This window comes from Ailuropoda melanoleuca, chromosome 8, assembly GCF_002007445.2.
Source record: "Ailuropoda melanoleuca isolate Jingjing chromosome 8, ASM200744v2, whole genome shotgun sequence".
Taxonomy (NCBI): Eukaryota; Metazoa; Chordata; class Mammalia; order Carnivora; family Ursidae; genus Ailuropoda; species Ailuropoda melanoleuca.
The window spans coordinates 40,873,074-40,891,488 of record NC_048225.1 but is presented as its reverse complement, the minus strand read 5'-3'; the positions used below and the strand labels follow the sequence as shown (position 1 = coordinate 40,891,488).

The 18,415-nt window shown below is 37.2% G+C and overlaps 1 protein-coding gene across 1 annotated transcript in view; it reads right to left on the bottom strand.

The window, feature by feature from the left end:
- NOX4 (NADPH oxidase 4) overlaps positions 1-17,343 on the bottom strand; it is a 175,996-nt gene extending 158,653 nt beyond the window's left edge. The window contains exons 1-2 of the mRNA XM_002927842.4: positions 17,285-17,343; positions 16,527-16,622 (exon numbers count right to left, since the gene is read on the bottom strand). Of these exons, the coding sequence (XP_002927888.2) occupies positions 16,527-16,622; positions 17,285-17,341 (153 nt within the window). The 5' untranslated portion in view covers positions 17,342-17,343. The remainder of the gene's footprint in view (positions 1-16,526; positions 16,623-17,284) is intronic.
- Positions 17,344-18,415: the final 1,072 nt, after the last annotated feature.

Genomic DNA, 18,415 nt, shown 5'->3' with positions numbered 1-18,415 from the left:
CTATTTTCAGGAAAAAAATCAAAACTACCATAGAATTTTATAACAAATTATTTTATATTCTGACTTGGTATTTTGTGTTTGTCTAAAACTATGTAAATTTGTACTCATTAAGATCAATTTTGTTGACTTTTTTTAATCAAACCAAATGAAGCCTACACAACCCCTAATTCTTACATGTTTTGTAGCCACAGAACTGTAGCTCTATCATGGGCCTTTACATGTCATCTAGTCCAACCTTCTTTTTGCCACTATTCACATTGCTGTTTTGGAAAGAAACAGGGACGAGAACTAGGCCCGCCTCCAGGCTATCTGACATTTTCTTAGAACATGTCACTCCCCAGAACAGAGACATGAATCCAGACATCTTGCCCAGCACACTTTCCAAACCATAATACTTCCTTACTCCTTCAATTGCTTATCTGTTATCCAACCAGTAGGTTTCCCTGCCTTTTGTGTAACTCTTTACAGAAAATTTTCCTACTCTGACTGCACACTGAAAGCATTTGATGAGCTATGTAAAAATAAACACATCTCCATTGTACTTCCTGAAATTTTGATTCCTTAGGTCTGGAGAGGGGTCCCAGGAGGTACACCCAGGCTTGGCAATCACTGTTTTAGAATGCACTTCAAAGTCAAACAAACCTGAGTTTAAAACACTTTTATGAGCTGTGTGGCCTGATGTATTTTCTTACCATGTCTATTTTCCTCATCTATAAAATGAAAACAATATATCAACTTCAACAGGTTACTGTGAGTATTAAGTATAGTACCTAGTGCAGTGCCCAGGATCTAGTAAAAAGTCAACAGAAGCTATTATCATAATCCTGGTCCCTGGCCATCCACAAACCTGCGCTAATTTCAGAATGTAAACGTTCTTAAGGCTTGGCTTCCTGCAAATAACTTTTTCCTAGCCTGTCTTTCCATCCTCAGCTCTGAAGAATTAAGATTCTGTTTGCAGCTATGGGAGCTGAGCTTTATTGCACTCGACTGTATCTAAAGATTTCTAGAAAAGTTCTAAGCAATTAGTGGGTGTTCAATAAATTTATGGTGGATGAATGAATGAATGAGCCTATGAGATGATCTTTCAGTGTCCTCATTTTGGAAATCAAGAAAAAAATAATCAAGACCAAAAGTGATCACCCAAGAAATCTAGTTGATATCTAGGGCTACATTCAGACTTACTCTTTCCATCATACCATATTGTCCAAGAATAGCAACTCTGCCTCCATTTCCCCAACTGCCACCATTCTGGATACTAGGAAATACTCTAGGAAACTACATACCACCCAATTTGAAGAAAATCCTCAGGGCAAATGTAGCTCTTTTATGAGACTGCATAGGTCATCTAGTCAAACCCTCTTTTTGTACCAACTTATATTAAAAGTCTGTAAATAAGCCAAATTGATGATGCCATAGGGCCAACTGCTACCCTTTTATGATTAATACAGCTCCTGGATGTTTTACCCAGATTAATCAGCTCTTCTTCTCTCCATTCCCTATCCCTAGCTCATGGTGTTTGTTGCCATTCCTACTATTTGTGATGGCATTCCACCTCTTCCAACCTCCATATTTCCTTTGGAGTACTTTACATATTATATTATAATATTTTACCTATTTATCTCCTTGTTTTCCCCCAAAAGCTAGCAAGTGGCAACACTGCTAAGTGGCAGTGCCCAAAATCCCTCTTATTGTTGGGGACCTCAAAAGTGCACGCTCATTAAGTGAAAATTATTTTGAAAAAAATACTCCTTGAGGAAAATATGCTTTTAGCAATGAAAGCCAAAGAAAAGTAGAAATGAGGGGCGCCTGGGTGGCACAGCGGTTAAGCGTCTGCCTTCGGCTCAGGGCGTGATCCCGGTGTTATGGGATCGAAGCCCCACGTCAGGCTCCTCTGCTATGAGCCTGCTTCTTCCTCTCCCTCTCCCTCTGCTTATGTTCCCTCTCGCTGGCTGTCTCTATTTCTGTCGAATAAATAATAAAATCTTTAAAAAAAAAAAAAAAGAAAAGTAGAAATGAGACAGGTATATGGGCAAAAAGAGACAACACCGTAAAGTAGTCCATATAATTTTCCAAAGCAATAGTAAGCACATTTTACTGTCTTTATAATCATCAAAAGGGTCCATGGCAGAAAATCAGAACAATTTATTTTTCCTACCCCTATAAATCAAACTTGTGGTCCTAACTTATATTTCAGTATGTACCATTAAGATATTACAATAGTGATATGAATTTAGAATATGATAGGCATTTCATACAAGCAAGACTGCACTTAAGGATTCTTAAAAATGACATTTCAACGAAAAATTACTTCAAAAAGTTGATTATCTAACTATTTGATGAGGTTTCATATGAAAACAATAATAAATAACATGCCATGAGGTATCAGAAAGCAGTTAATTATAATTGGAGTAATTATTTCCTTTAAAAATTCCAAAATAAACTACTGATTCAGTGGTCTTGAAGTATATCCAAAAGCTCATAAACGTCCTTTCATTCCATTATGAACTCCAATTCATGCCAAATGATCCTAGCTGGTTTCTGTCAACCAACTGCCCTGGAGACTTTTATATATGATGTAATTTTTGACTCAAGTTGACCTCTCTTCCAATCTATAAACCTCTTCTTTTTTTTTTTTTTTTTTTAACGCAGTCTCTAAAGAAGCTATCAGTTCTAAAGAAGGAAGGGGGGGGCAGATTTTGTTTCCATATAATTAAAGGGATTACCAAAAAGAATAGAATCCATCCTGACTTCATATCCAGATTTCCTTATGCTTAACTCAAATCTTTCCTTTTATACATCATCATCCATCATTCCACCCTCTCCAGAAGTAAACTTTCTTCCATTTTCAGTAGGAATGTAGTCTTTCCTTAGAAGTCTATTACCAAAATGGAAGGAGCCAAGATGCCCTTCAACAAATGAGTGGATAAAGATGTGGTTCATATATACAATGGACTATTACTCAGCCATCCGAAAAGATGAATACCCACCATTTGCATTGACATGGATGGAACCGGAGGTGATTATGCTAAGTGAAATAAGTCAAGCAGAGAAAAACAATTATCACATGGTTTCACTCATATTAGAACATAAGGAATAGCATGGACGACCATTGGGGAAGGGAGGGAAAACTGAAGGGGGAGAAATCAGAAAGGGAGACAAGCCATGAGAGACTAGGCACTCTGGGAAACAAACTGAGGGTTTCAGAGGAGACGGGGGTCAGGGGATGGGATAGCCGGGTGATGGGTATTAGGGAGGGCACGTGTTGTGATGAGCACTGGGTGTTATATGCAACTAATGAATCATTGAACATTACATCAAAAATTAATGAGGTACTATACAGTGGCTAACTGAACATAATAAAAAAAAGAAGTCTATTACAAGTCAGAAAGAAATATAGCTCTTAGAGAAGAAGAAAGCAAGACTGTAACATGGTATTTCTGTCCAGATTTTGTCTAACTTGTCTTTCCTGTGCCAGAAGCCCAGAGAGCAGAAGGTATGTGTCTGTCTGCAAAAGTTCAACCTAAGTGGGATCCAGAATTGCACTGAACACATTCATGAGTTTCTACAGGCAATGCTGTCTACTGAACAGGTCATCAGATTAAAAAGTATAACGTATGTATCACACTTAATACCTGTGACCTCTTCCAAGGTCATTGTCTCCAAAACCTAAGAATTGGAAAACTTAACAAAACAATAGTAAAAACTTGCTCCATTTTCTCTTGTACAACTGCTCTAAAAAGTAAAAACACATCAAATGAAAAAGGCTTGACCTCTTTAGCTGACAGAATGGATTTTTTTAATTCACCTATTATATTCCTGCAGATATTCATGCTCATCTCTTATCATCTATTCCTATCCAAAGCAAAAGAACAAGGGTCTCAAGAATTACAATGCATTTGCTTTTATGTCATTGTTATAGCTCCTCCTTCTACAGAAATTAGCCATGCACAGGGAAAGGCACCGAGGAATGGCAGGTATTTTGCAGAGCATGGCTGGCTAGAAAGCTGAGACAGGCCCTATTTCTCTTCCGTTACAGGTCCTGCACATCTGATCACAATTACTGGATATTTATTTAGTCACATCTCAGCTACTCTTCATCAGGAACAATCATTCCAAAATCTTGCATCATTCTTCCTCATCCTTAAACCATTTTTAATTTCTCAACATTCCTCCTCAAACTTAGAAGCCAAAACAGATATACTAGTGGCCTGAACACATGGAATAATTTTTGAAAGGAAACAACAGCCATAGCAATGGTACACCCTCACTTGGTTAGACTTGTAATCAGACTATCCATAAAGACGTATATTAAAACTCATACTCTGGGGTTGCCTAGGTGGCTCAGCCAGTTAAGTGTCTGCCTTCAGCTCAGGTCATGATCCCAGGGTCCTGGGATTGAGCCCCACATCCAGCTCCCTGCTCTGTGGGGAGTCGGCTTCTCCCTCTCCCTCTGCCTGCAGCTCTCCCTGCTGGTGTTCTCTTGCTCTCTCTGTCAAATAAATAAAATCTTAAAAATAAATAAAACTTATACAGTGAATATAGAATATTCAATACTAAGATTTTTCTTTCATGACTGTCAAACATACCCACTTAAACATATCTATTTTACTCCTCCTGAATTCAATTCTGTTTGTTAATAACTCCTCTTAATTGAATCTATAAAACTCTCTTTAAGTTCTATCTTTGTCCTCAAAACATCAGTAACCTTAGCTAACTCAGCATGTCCTTTAACCATAACTTTCAACTTTGAATCCAGTTAAATTTCTTCCAGTCTTTCTTTGGGAAAAAAAAAAAATGTCTCCAAGAAGATATTAATTCTAAGAAAACGAACTCTGGGTGCACCAAAATGGCCAAAATGGGTAAGACAGTAGGTACTAAGTAAAATGGACTGAAAAAACAAACAAAAATAACCCTCCAGTCATACTTCATCCCACACCCGTCAACCATGCTTGGTCTCTGGGTCCATATAGCTATCTGTTATATTACACTTTGCAGCTCAGAAAGTTAGGGAGAAACGTTGCTGTGACGCTTCTTTGTTTATCTTTTCTATGATCCATTCCTCTCTGTTAACCTATCCTTTTAATGTTCTCTCCTATGTTTATTCCATTTTCTATACTTCTTTTTTTTTTAAGACTTATTTATTTATTTGAGGGAGAAAGAAAGCATGGCAGGGAGGGGCAGAAGAAGAGGGAAAGAGAAACTTCAGCAGACTCCCCGCTGAGCCCATAGCCTGATGGGGGGCTCAATCACAGGACCCTGAGATCACAACCTGAGCAGAAACCAAGAGCTGGAGGCTTAACAGACTGCGCTGTCCAGATGCACCACCCCCCCTTTCCTATATTTCTAAGTCTGATGTTATAGGTGTTATTATTATTGCTTTTACTGTAACTTTATATGGCTTTTTTTTGTTTAAATGGTTAATATTATGTGCAATACATAAGAAAAAAGCCATGGGAATACAGAAATCAAATAATACTTAAAATATTTGCTGCATTCTTCCCTTTAGTTATCCAATAACCTTTAGATTTCTCACTGAAAACCAGTTACTACAACTGAATGTCAGTTTTTAAAATTGTTCTATATGTGATATCACCTCCAATGTCATCTTAATCTCACCAAAAACCATTATAACAAGTACATGGAAATAACCTAACAAAATATGTAATTTTGTTACAATATGAACAGATTAGTTGTCCTCCAGTGATTGGACAAACTCTCTAAAGTATAAAACCTGGAAACTACTGTATAATATTTACACTCTAAGAGTATGCTTTATGTTCATCATGATATTAACAGAAGTAGTAGGAAATTGGAGGAAATCAAAGGGTCCATTTCTGGGAGAATGGGCAAGTAAACTGCAGCAGATGCGAACCATGGAATACTGTGTAGCAAATAGAAAAAAACCCCAAAGAACCGCATAGTCACATGATAGACTTTGAAAACATAATACCAGATGGAAAAAAGCAAGAAACAGAATAAGTCTACGCATAATACCATTTTGGTGAATTCAAAGAAAAATGCAAATAAAATACCAATAGAAGGATACATGTCAGCATGTTAAAAAAAGTTGCTACTGTCAGGACGAAAAAGGAACTGGAGAATTGGAGAATGAAAAGTGATTAAACAATGAATTAATGAATGAATGATGAACAAAGCAAAAGACCCACAAAGATAGTGTGCTACGAACTAAGGCACATGTTTAAAGACTCTGTACCTGAAATCCAAAACATAGCTTTTTAAATCCTTTGTTTTTTACAGAGAAGATTCACTGCTAACTTCCTTTAAAATTAGTTCTCTTCGTGTATACCTCAATCTTTGGTTGGCTTGACAGAAAAAATTTAGATAAAAAGGCCAAAAAATTGAGATAAAATTTGAAAACCATAACCAGTTAAAAAGCAATTAATTGTGAGCTTCAATAGTTTTGAAACTGTAATTAACAAAAACACACTGCCACTTGCAAAACAGCTCTTTAAATAATTCAGAATGTATACACTGTATGAAATTAGGAGCTAATCTCTCTTAGTTGCTGGAAATTTTGTCATTAGCAGCCATTTACAAATAGATTTCAACATCAAAACATTCTCAACTTCAAAAAGTCCTGAAAGAAATGACTCTAGCATTGTCTACTAAAACTTGCCATTAGCAAAAAGGGAAGTCATACTTTTTGAAGGCCTCGCAGGCATTTCTTCCTCATTCTACTCAATCCTCTCCTCAAAACAAAACAAAAACCTGTAAGAGGTACTAGGTTTAACTATGCAAAACTGGCATTTTTTAAGTCAGAATATTTCAATACTGGAATTTTTAGGTAGTTCGATTTCATAATACAATTCTCCATTTAAAATTGAGGAAACTTAAAGCTTTGAAGATTTCAATAAATTAGTTAAAGATACATTTCTTAAAAGGTAAAGTCACAATTTCCACTTTAATTTGTCCACAAAATCCATATTCTTATATTACATTGTTCATTACATTATATTGTTTCCATTAAACTTTGGAATTTTCACAGGTATTAATATATTTGAAATTTAAACTAATAGTCATTTCATGCTTAGGAAAAGGTGGTAACAGACAGTTTTAACAACAATTTTTACGCATGACCTATAAGACTTGAACAAATTTTATATATCTAAAATCTGTGGTTGAACAAATATATTTTCTTCTTAAAGAATAACATTTCCAAGCTTTAAAATCAGTACAAGTCAGAGACTAGTTTTCTTCAGGCAAACCAAAATTAAGTAAACTTTATAGATCCATTATGACTGTAAACTCTTCTAAGATGTCCATTTGACTCATTCTTCTAAGATGTTCTTCTAAGATGTTCATTTGACTCATTCTTTCCCTCTCTTATGTTTTACAAAATGTACAAGATCAAAATAAATAGTTCAGTGATGGGTTCTACATAGTCCAAGCCAAGCTCCAACTCCACAGAAAACTTCCATGGGAGGTAACAAATGTAATAGAGACAATGCCCAACAGCAAATGCCATTTCTCGAATGGAAGAACATTCATACTGAAGCTCTGCATTCTTGTGGCTTAATATGAGTCATTTTTTCCCAACTGGAACCCATTAATATAGAACACCGATGATATTTGCTTCTGCTTCGTTTCCCTTTAGATATTCTGAGCGATCGGGCGAGGCGGGGGGGAGGGGGCAGAGAAACATATTCTTTACCTTTGTTTGCAAGACTCAAAGCACTTTACAAATGTGCTTTTGGGTCCATGCTTTTCAAACTGAGAGAATTAACAAAGCTCAAAGGCCCAAAGTACCTTCTCAAAAGCAACTTGGCCAAGGGAAATCAATGAGAGGTAAAAGTACTCTTATCACCCTATTTCAGCATATTCCCAAGAGGTGGTTCTTTTCTTGTACCACAATTCTCTTGGGACACCCTGCCAGCCTGGAAATCAATGTTCTCATTCGAGGTAGGGTGACAGTGAGATATGCAAGTAATTAGAAGGCCCATAAGAGAGAGAATTGGGGGGGGCTTAGAAATTAGCAAAGAGAATCAAAAGTATAACATGCAGAAAAAAGAAATTTGTTTGGATAACTACCCCTTCGCATCTTTCCAATGCACCTGAGCTTTCTAAGATCACATGAAGCAAAATTACTGGCACTTTGAAATCAGCTATTTGATAATCCTATCACAGGAAAAAAGGAATATAGTCAGAAAGGCATTCACCATAAATAATTTAAATTTATCTTAGTATTGAAGTGCCCACTTTTTTTTTAATTTCAGATGTATAAAATGCTTTTACTTTGTGTACATCACTCATCTTTTCTTGCCTGAAACTATTTAAGACCTCTGATATCCTTGAGATGTGTCTGAAGACCTTTAACAATTTCCAAATTCATGAAAACCATTAAATCATGCAATTTAAACCAAGTTCCCCAGAGAACTTGTATTCATTTATCTCTAGATAAGAGTCATTGTCAAATTCAAGTTTTCTATTTCTAAACATGTAAACATTCTATTGATCATGCAAAGTCCATCTTTATCTTAATCTACTTTTTCTTTAGTCCCACTGCCAAAGCACTAAAGAAACTACTTTTCACATGACTTTTTACCACATTGTTTGATTACTATCACATCACAAAGTTGCATTAAAATGTGGATACTAAGAAATGAGACCCACTCCCCACCTAAGTCATCTGCTATTATACTAAGGTCTCAGTCTTAGTTCATGCCTTAGCAAAATTATTAATTACAACATGTCACAGACCTTCAAGATCCCATTTCAAGAGTCAATACTGTAAATGTAATACGTATTGGATGGTAAAGAGCATCTGCCACTTTTCCTTCATTCCTTTCTCTGTGACTATGCCTTGTGACTCCTGGGGGGGCTCTGTCATGGTGCCGTGGCTGGAGCCTTAAAAGCTGGGAGGAATGACAGGACACAGCAACAGTAAATGATAACCATTTTTCACATCCACAATGTTTTCAATTCTTCAAAGTACTTTCCTATCTTTTACATCATCTAATCCTTAACACAACACTCTAAGGTAAGTACAATGATTTCATCATGTTTCAGGTAGGTGAATTATCACCTGTGGCTATGAAGGAGACAAGAGGGAAAGAAAGAGGAAAATTGGTATTTGGGGGAACACCTGTTATATAATGGGCTTTATGCTTGGTACTTTATTCCATGAGCAAGTTATTTATAATTTCTGTTAGTTTCCCCTTATGTAATAGAAACTACCTTGTGGACTAGTTAAAACTCTGACATGGAACGTATAAAGAACATAATACATCTTTATATACTTTTGAATTCCTTTTATTATTTTTATTTATAAACATAAATAATTTATAATATTACTATTCAGTGCTATTAAAACTATTAATGCTAAATAATACTACTTAATTACAGTAATGACTATCATTTGCTGAGTACCTATGCACTAAATGCTAAGCATTTCACCCACATGTTCCCATGTAATCTTCACAACTAAACTAAGGGAAACATTTAAACCTGACTTCACAGATGAGTTAAACTTATGCTCAGAGAAGTAACTTACCAAAATCATAAAGGGAGATAAATGCCTGAGCTAGGATTCAAACTCATATCCATATAGCTCCAAGGTCCATGATCTTCATTTGATTGTTGTTTGTTTATTTGATTTTCCTCCCCAGAATGACCCAAGGACTTTTAAAATCAATTTTAGGAGCATCACATTGCTTACCATGATGAACTAGGAAAATTGACTGGATTAGAAGACTGAGTTGATAAAGAAGACATTTAACTCCACTAAGTTCATCTATCAACGAGCTAAATGAACTAGATAAACTCCGAAGGTCCCTGTAACATTCAGCCATTCTACAGGCTCCTGGGCCTCAGGCTAGGTGTTCCCCAGAGACAGCATAAAGCATGTGGCCTCCAGAATTGTGAGGACACACTTCTGTTGGTTAGACCACCCAGTCTGTGGTACTTTGTTATGGAAGCCTGAGCAAACTAACGCAGGAGGCACCAATTAGGATGAGGTGTACATGTCTGCCTCACGTCTAGGAGTAATCCATAAACAATAATCTTACCTTCATTTCTGATCAAGTACTTATAAATACAAAAACACACAAACATACATATAGACAGTCTAATGCAGAGCCAGTGGTAGGACACATAAGAACCTCAGGCAAGTGTGGAAAATTCCATGTTCTAACCTCATCTGTCTCAGAACCTCCCTGGTAGAGCACAGTGATTGAGAACATGGTCTTCGGTATGAGACAAATGTGGGTTCAAATAGGGCTTCTTCAGGTGTTAGCTGTGTGACTTGGGAAAAGTTACCTAACCACTCAGAATCTCAGTTTCTCAATCCCCTAAAAAGTGATACTACCTATTTTTCAGGGTTGTTACAAGAATAATTTAAATATGAAGAGTAAATGAGATTATAAAAAGAAAGAGCAAAGAACTAATTATATCTAGCACATAGTATGTGATTAGTAAAGGGTAACAGTTGTTATCAGGTTGAACTATATAAAATGGCTGACATTTGATTATTTTTTATCAAAATGGCAATTCCATATAGTTCGGCCTAATCTAATGTCACATAGAGGCAGAAGAGAGCACAATGGTTAACAATACAAGTTCTGGAATCAGGGTATGCGGAAGAGAGTCCTGCCTCTGCCACTCACTAGCAACATACAGAACGTCCCTAATTCAGTTGCTTAGCTGAAAAATTAAAAATATCTACTCCAGGGGCACCTGGAGCTTCCTGGGTGGCTCAGAGCACCGGCCTTTGGCTCAGGTCATGATCTCAGGGTCCTGGGATCAAACCCCAAGTCAAGTTGAGCTCCCTGCTCAGCAGGGAGTCTTCTTCTCCCTCTCTGTCTGCTCCCTCCCCCCATCGCTCATGTTCTCTCTCTCAAATTAATAAAAATCTTTAAAAAAAAAATCTACTCCACAGGTTGGATGGAAATGTTAAATAAATTAGTCCACACAAAACTCATAGACTAATGCTTGCTACCTAGACAATCCTCAATGAATGTAACCTCCTATTGATATTATTAATATTATTAATAACAAAATGAAGGAAGTAGATTTGATATTCTCTGAAATTAATTCCACCTTCTAATTCTATACTATTTTGGTTGGTATTGATAAAAAAGAATTATACCGGGAGTATTCAGCTGTATATAATAAGGAGGTTAAACACTGAGTGGTATAAGTCCAACCAATATTATGGAATCAGAAATAATTTAAATAAAAATAAGCCTCATAATTCCTTAATAATTTGACTGAGACAAATCTAAAACAACTATAATGCTGAGAATTATGTTATCTTGGGGGTAAATCAATAATTTTCCTTAACTTCTTAAATTGTTAAACATCTTTAAATATCTTTCACATAAGATGGAAAGCTAGTGGTCTATACAGTGTGGGGATTAATCTGTTTATGCGTCTGTGCATAGAGTTGTTCATCAACTGACTGACTGTTGGACTGAGGGTCAATGGGCCAGAATAGAGACCAGGCCACTCATTCACTGGGTAATGGTGAGCAACTCACTTCAACTTCATTTTTCCACTTGGGAAAATGAAGAAGTCTAAATAAAGATAGCAAAGCTTACTTTCAAGTCTAGAATTCTGAGTTTCTATCTACTGTAAACGAATTAAGAGTATAATGATTGCGTCAAAGTAATGTAAGTCATTTCACCCAGCAATAAACAGGAAGTAAATTATTTTCAAATAGCAGAATGTTAAGAATAAAAACAAACAAATGGAAAGAAAAAAACCAAAAACCAAAAAAAAAAAAAAAAAACAAACAAACAAAAAACCCATTCAGTTATGGGTTGAATTGAAACCACAATGCATGCTTGGGCAAATCTAGGTGGTAACTTTTACATTTTATGCAATAAATGAAAAGAATTAATGATGAAGCCTTTTCTGAAACTGATAGGTGGCTATATTCCTTCTCAGCAAAAGTAAAGCTGCCTAGGCCAGCTGTGAAACCTAAAATACTGACCTAAAATCCTATGTCCATTTGTACAGACACTCTAATCTCTGACCTTAACAAAATCACATGACATCAGATTTCTGTCTCTGAAAATTGTTAATTATGATATAACTTCTAGGACTTTTGAGAGGGTAAATTAGTTAATGTTTCTTAATCACTTAAAGGATAATGATTAACCAAAGAAAGATTGTCACTGTAAGACTAGAAAAAAACCTCAACGCTCTCAGCTTTCTTCCAATTAACATAGGTATCTCGATAAAAGTTTTTTAAAAAGAAAAAAAAAAGATCTTCATGACCATGCAGTAGATCTAAAATAATAATTGTGAGGGGGCGTCTGGCTGGCTCAGTCAGTAGAACATGAGACTCTTGATCTCAGGGTTGTAATTCGAGCCCCACGTTGGGTGTAGAAATCACTTAAAATTAAAACCTTTAAAAAAATTAAATAATTATTGTGAGACAAAGCAAAAAAAAATTAAATTTCTCATCATAGCACCATGAGAATAACTAGTTTGAAAATGAATGGTCCATGTACAAATGTTAGTTTGGGGGGAAAAAGATAATAAAACCAAGACACATTGAATCTGGTAGCATAAAACACATTCTCTTCTCAAAGTAAGATGTTCTTATCAATTAAATTATATCTGTTAATTATTAAAATGTCAGAAATACAACTCAGAAATAAATGAACTTCAATATGAGGGCTTCTATGGGTAGTATTTCGAGTTAAATTGCTCCAACGTTTAAAAAAATCTAGGAAACTAAATTTCTCAGGATGAGTGGACAGCACATTGGGACTTTCTAGTAAAGTGCAAGCAACTACATTTTCCATTCCTTGAAAACAAATAAATCAAAAATAGATTTTATCTTAAAAAATCGAAGTATTCCTTTATTTAAAAGCTTGTTATGGGAAGCTGGAGGAGGTTATTGCTTGGTTAGTTTGTGTGTGTGTGTGTGTTTGTTTTGGCTTCCCTTGAAAGACTTTTTTTTTCTTCTTAGCTTAATTTTAATATTCCAATACTCACAGCATGTCATAATTAAATATCTCCAAGGAAGTGCACAGTCTGATTAGCACATTAACTCAGGCATAAACCAGCCGTGACCAGGCTGCCTCCAGGTCTGGGTCAGACCAGTCTGGGAAAGAACAGTCCTAATGAAAACTCCTACTAAGACACATTAACCTCAACATTATTTTACCTTTCATCAGTTGAGATCTTCTTTTCTCTGTCAACTCTTACACAATTTTTTTAATCGTTAATTCTGTCCTAAGAACAATCAACTAGCATCCTATAAATATAAATAAAGATAGATAAAAAATGGATCCACTAGTTCTGAGAATGAAATAATTTTACCTTCAGTCTCAAAGATTCCCACCACCAAAAAGTTCAGATGATTAGGGAGAAGTCAGAGATATTTTTATGGTTACACACCAATAACTAGGGCCCATGATTTCCCATCCAATATCAACTCCTGTTTTGGAGAGGGGGAACATGAAGACTACCCATATTCCAAATGTCTTTTTATTGGGCTGGTTGGTGGCCAACTGTTTGTTTTATAGAAACAAAATGATAAGAACATATGACCATGGAAGTAGGAATATCTTCCCCCACAGTCTACATTTACACTGTCCAAAATGGTAGCCACTAGTTGCACACAGCTATTAAGCATTCGAAATGTGCCTAGACCCACCAAGAAACTGAATTTTTAGGTTTATTATTTTTTTTTATTTAAACTTAAAGCTGATAGTCCTTTGTGTTAGTAGAAAAAATTTAAATATGTTTGGAAGAGCTTGGGTATGTGAATTCACTTTTTTTTGGAAAACTTTATGAAATCTAAACACAAGTCAAGTATTTCTGATGAAAATCTGATAATTGAATTATGATGTGTACAAGTATAAAATACATACCATATATTTCAAAGAATAGGCAACAGCTTAGAATACCTCATTGGTATTTTTTAAAATATTGACTACATGTTGAATACTTCAATCTAATACAATACTTTAGATAGACTATTTTAAATAAAATATATTATTACATTTAATGCCACTGACGTTTTACTTTTTTAACATGCTACAGAAAAAAATTCGAATTTCATGACCCATATTACATTTATGTTGGGCTGCACTGATGATGAGTAATAAGTGGCCTAACTAACAGGGATGGGCTAGTGAAGTGTTTTGAAAGTCTTTGTAGCATGAGGAAAGGCAAAAAGGCCAGACAGACAGAAGTGCAATCACATCATAGCCCTGACACTGAACAAGTCATCAGCTTCCTCAGACTACCTTTTCCCGTGTGTAAAATGGGAAGAATGGTTTCCTAGCTTAAAACAAATATTTGTAAAGTGCCTGGTATATCACAGGAATAAACAGTTGAATACATAGTTGGTTTTGAATAGAAAACAGAGATTTCAAACTACTAAGAATCAACAGCTTGTCAATATCTATGCCTCCTTGCAAATGGGCTATATTCTGTGGACCCTTCCTTCCCCTCATACTCTTGCGACTTTGTTACGACCTTACTTTTAAAGATGAATAATGGCAACCTTTATACTTTGTTATTATCAGAATAATCAACAACTGGAGGGCCTCCTTCCATTTGTGTTTTAAAATGGTAGTAAATTCATTTCCAGGAATACCATCATGATTTTTATGAGTCTAAAATTCACCTTCAAGAGACTTATGGGAGCACTTGGGTGGCACAGTCAGTTAAGCATCCAACTCTTGGTTTTGGCTCAGGTTGTGATCTCAGGATCATGAGATCGAGCCCTGCATGGGGCTCTGGGCTGAGTGCAGAGTGTGCTTGAATTTCTCTCTCCCTCTCCTTCTTCCCCTCCCACTTGTGCTGTCTCTTGCTCCCTCTCTCTAAATAAATAAATAAATCTTAAAAAGAGAGAGACTTGTAATATCAGAATACTTATGTCCTTTTCAGGCTTTCTAAAATTCATCACAGTGGGACCTTGTTCTCATGAGTGTTCGGTAGGCTCTAAGATGCTCTAAGGCATTAAGTTAATAATAATGAAGTATCAGTATTAAACATGTAAAAGATGGGAGCCAGCAATATTTATTTTAAAATTAATTATATCCCATTGTTATACTTTATTTCCTTTGGGACTTGAAAAATGCCTGCAAATTCTTACACTATGAGGTAATACCATAATCATCAAAAGATTAGGAACAATCGGCCTAGGTCAAATAAAATTAAGTCCTCTGGGAGCCTGCTTCTTCCTCTCCCACTCCCCTTGCTTGTGTTCCCTCTGTTGCTGGCTGTCTCTCTCTCTCTGTCAAATAATTAAATAAAATCTTAAAAAAAAAAAAAATACAGGTATTGGGTGATGACGATGTGTCAATGTAGGTTCATTAGTTGTAACTTATGTATCACATGGTAGGGGATGTTGATAATGGGGGAGGCTATGCATGCATGTGTGGGGGTAAGGGAGCATAAGGGAAATCTCTGTACCTTACTCTCAATTTTACTGTGAAGCTTAAAGAGCTCTAAAAAAAATAAGTTCTTTAAAAAATAAGTGTTAAACTTTAAAAATATCAATTGTGTGACAAAAAGATAATGAAAAATAGTACTTTAGTGTATAAAATAAAACATCAGTTAATATATTCAACCTCAATTTACTGCAGTCTTAGCATGTGCCAAGCACTACACTTGGAGCTGAGGTTTAAAGATAAATAAGATCTGTGAATGTAAAGAAGGAAATGGAAAGCTGGTCCCACAAATTCATGTGAACTAATCTTAATTTTAAATAATCATTAAACCATGGAAAAGAAAACAACGCATCTCCTACTTAGAATGTGTTCTCTTCCCCAATGAAAAGGACTGACAAAATCTTTTTCAGAAGCCCTAAAATTTTTCAATATGCTTTATACTTTTTGCTTGTTGCTTAGAAAATGCTACCTCCTAATACAAAGAAAGATGTCATCGGTGCCTCTGTCTTTTGTTAAGGAGTCAAGTAGGAAGGGAATGAAAAGAATGAGATCAGAAATGTCATGAACTAGAGAAAAGGAAAAATATCAACATGAGATAAATTGGAGCAAAGTTCTGCACAATATCATTCTCGTATTCAGACAGAACACTGGAACCGTAATCAACCAGTAACCTAGGGTAAGAAGCTGAGAAATACCTAGAAATGAGTAACTGCCTTAGACACCTACTTTGTGAGACATGGCAGAAAAAGAAAACAGTGCAGAAATCCTCTGGATAAGCTTATGGGCAGGCTGAGGTTTTGATTAGTGAAAATTGAAAGCCTGTCATTGGTTGGTCCTACTGGTGAGGCAGATCCTTCAAGGCACTTGGCAGCTGACAAGATGTAGCAACTTCTCTCAGGCACTACTAGCCTGGTCTGTCAGGTTCATTCCTCTCACCTTAGCAGATAGTGTCTTCGGTTCTTAAGAGTCAATCATTTTAACCTATGTGAGTGTAAATGATACATCAAGAAAACCTGACCACTTTAGAGAATGACCAATTTTTCTGAAGTGGACAACCAGGGTTTCTTTAATAAATAGAAGAATTGACCAAGCCTTGTAGCAATGCCTGCTTACCCCAAACCCATTCTACCAGGTTACCCAAGTCCCACTTACCCCTAACATCTGGTGGAGGTAGTGATACTCTGGCCCTTGGTTATACAGCAGGAAGGCTTTCCAGAATAGCAAAACATTCAGGGAGAGCCAGATAAACTAAATCATACAGAGAGAGAAAACAAAAATTAAAAATAAACATTACCTGATGAATGAAAATTTCAAGTACATTCGCTGGACACAATACTTCCAGTGGAAGCTGGATTAGTAATTGCAGAAAGCATTTTCAATTAACCAGCAAGCTGAAAATCACTCAGAGCCAAACAAACCTGACCTCACTCAGTCCCTGCACCTGAGATTAAGCATTTGAGTTGCAAAGAGGTCTCCTAAATGATCTCCAGGCATCCCGTGCAGTACAAAATGAACCTAAGAAATTAGTGACTCACTACATCCGGAGCATTGCACGTTGTTAAAATGCAACACCAAACAGAAGCAAGCTGGGAAAAGAGCAAAGGGGGTAAGATGTTTAAAGCCTTAACAAAAAGTTGTCTTCACTAAAAGTGATCTCTTCTCCCTTCCTCCACATCTGCTCCTCCATCAGAGTCCATGAAAGGTCCCATGTATTTGGAGAGGGGGTGGGGTGGGGGGGGGGGGGAGTCGTTACTATCTCCAGGTATTAACAGCGGAAAGTTTTGTTAGTTGAGAATGTTTGAATTAGAGGCAAAACTTCTTCCAGCTTCCCACCCGCGCACGCTCAGATAATGAATCAAAGTCGCTGCAGGAGAGACAAAACGCGGAGAGAACCCTGCCCGCCATCCTACCAGGCAGAGGTGTTTAACCCCTTCGTTGGCCAGCCAGTTCCTCCAGGACACAGCCATGCCGCCGGGAAAAAAAAAAAAAANGGGGTCTGCGTCCCGGGGCCGGGTCTTCCGGGCGCGGGGCTGCGGCCCGCGGGGTCTGCGCTGCACCCTCCGCGGCCCCGGCCCAGCGCTCGGAGCGCGCGCTCCCCGGCCCCGCCGCGCCCGCCGCGCCCGCCTCTTTGTCTGCGGGCGAGCCTGTTGTTGTGGCTGCCACTGCTCAGGATGTCCCGGCTGGGAACAAGGAGGCGTCCTCCGCAGCCTCCGGCTCGCAGAGACCGACAAAGATGTGGAAAATGATACCCATACCCTAGGTGGGGAACCACGCCGCACCCTCGTACACTCGCATACACCTAGTACTTTGGCACGGATCGTTTTCCCCAAAAAAGTTCAACTCAAAGATCCTCCGTAAGGAAATTTGAGCCGGAAATAGCCTTTTGTGTACGAGCGTCCGCCTTCTCCCACCCATCCTCAGCAATTCATCCCACCCCCAAGGAGCGCCTCCTCACAGCCCCTTACCTAAAGCTTCCCTCTATCTCCTTCTTAGTCTCTACCCCCACCCCAACCTACATACATGCAAGGCTTTGAAGAAAATTCCGAAAAAAAATAGCCCAGCGGCTTAATGGTTAAAGATGACGTAATTCTCAGGGGGCTTTAGGAAAGCTCAGATTCACTCTGTTTGGAAATGTGCGTTTTATTACCTAGTACCAGAATCTGTTTAGTAATAGGAATCCCCCCCAAACTCGCACTAGAGGCCTGGCAAAGGGTGAGAAGAGTATGGGACTGACAAAGGGTACCTATCCTACACCGCAAATTATCTGTATTAGGAAAGAGAGAGAGGGAGAAAAAAAAAAACCATTCATATAGAAGAATGTCTGATGCAAAGTAAGTGTTCAACAAAAGTTTATGAAATCAGGGATTTTCCAAACTTTAACAACTAACAAGTGGCAGAAAAGGTAAACCACTAGTAGCCTAATCTCATGGCTTTCAAGCTTTTGCTTTTTTTTTTTTTAAACAAAATCCATTTTACAACACATGCCATAATATGTAATTAAAACTAAAATATAATTAAAATCTTCTCTTACTACAGCAATG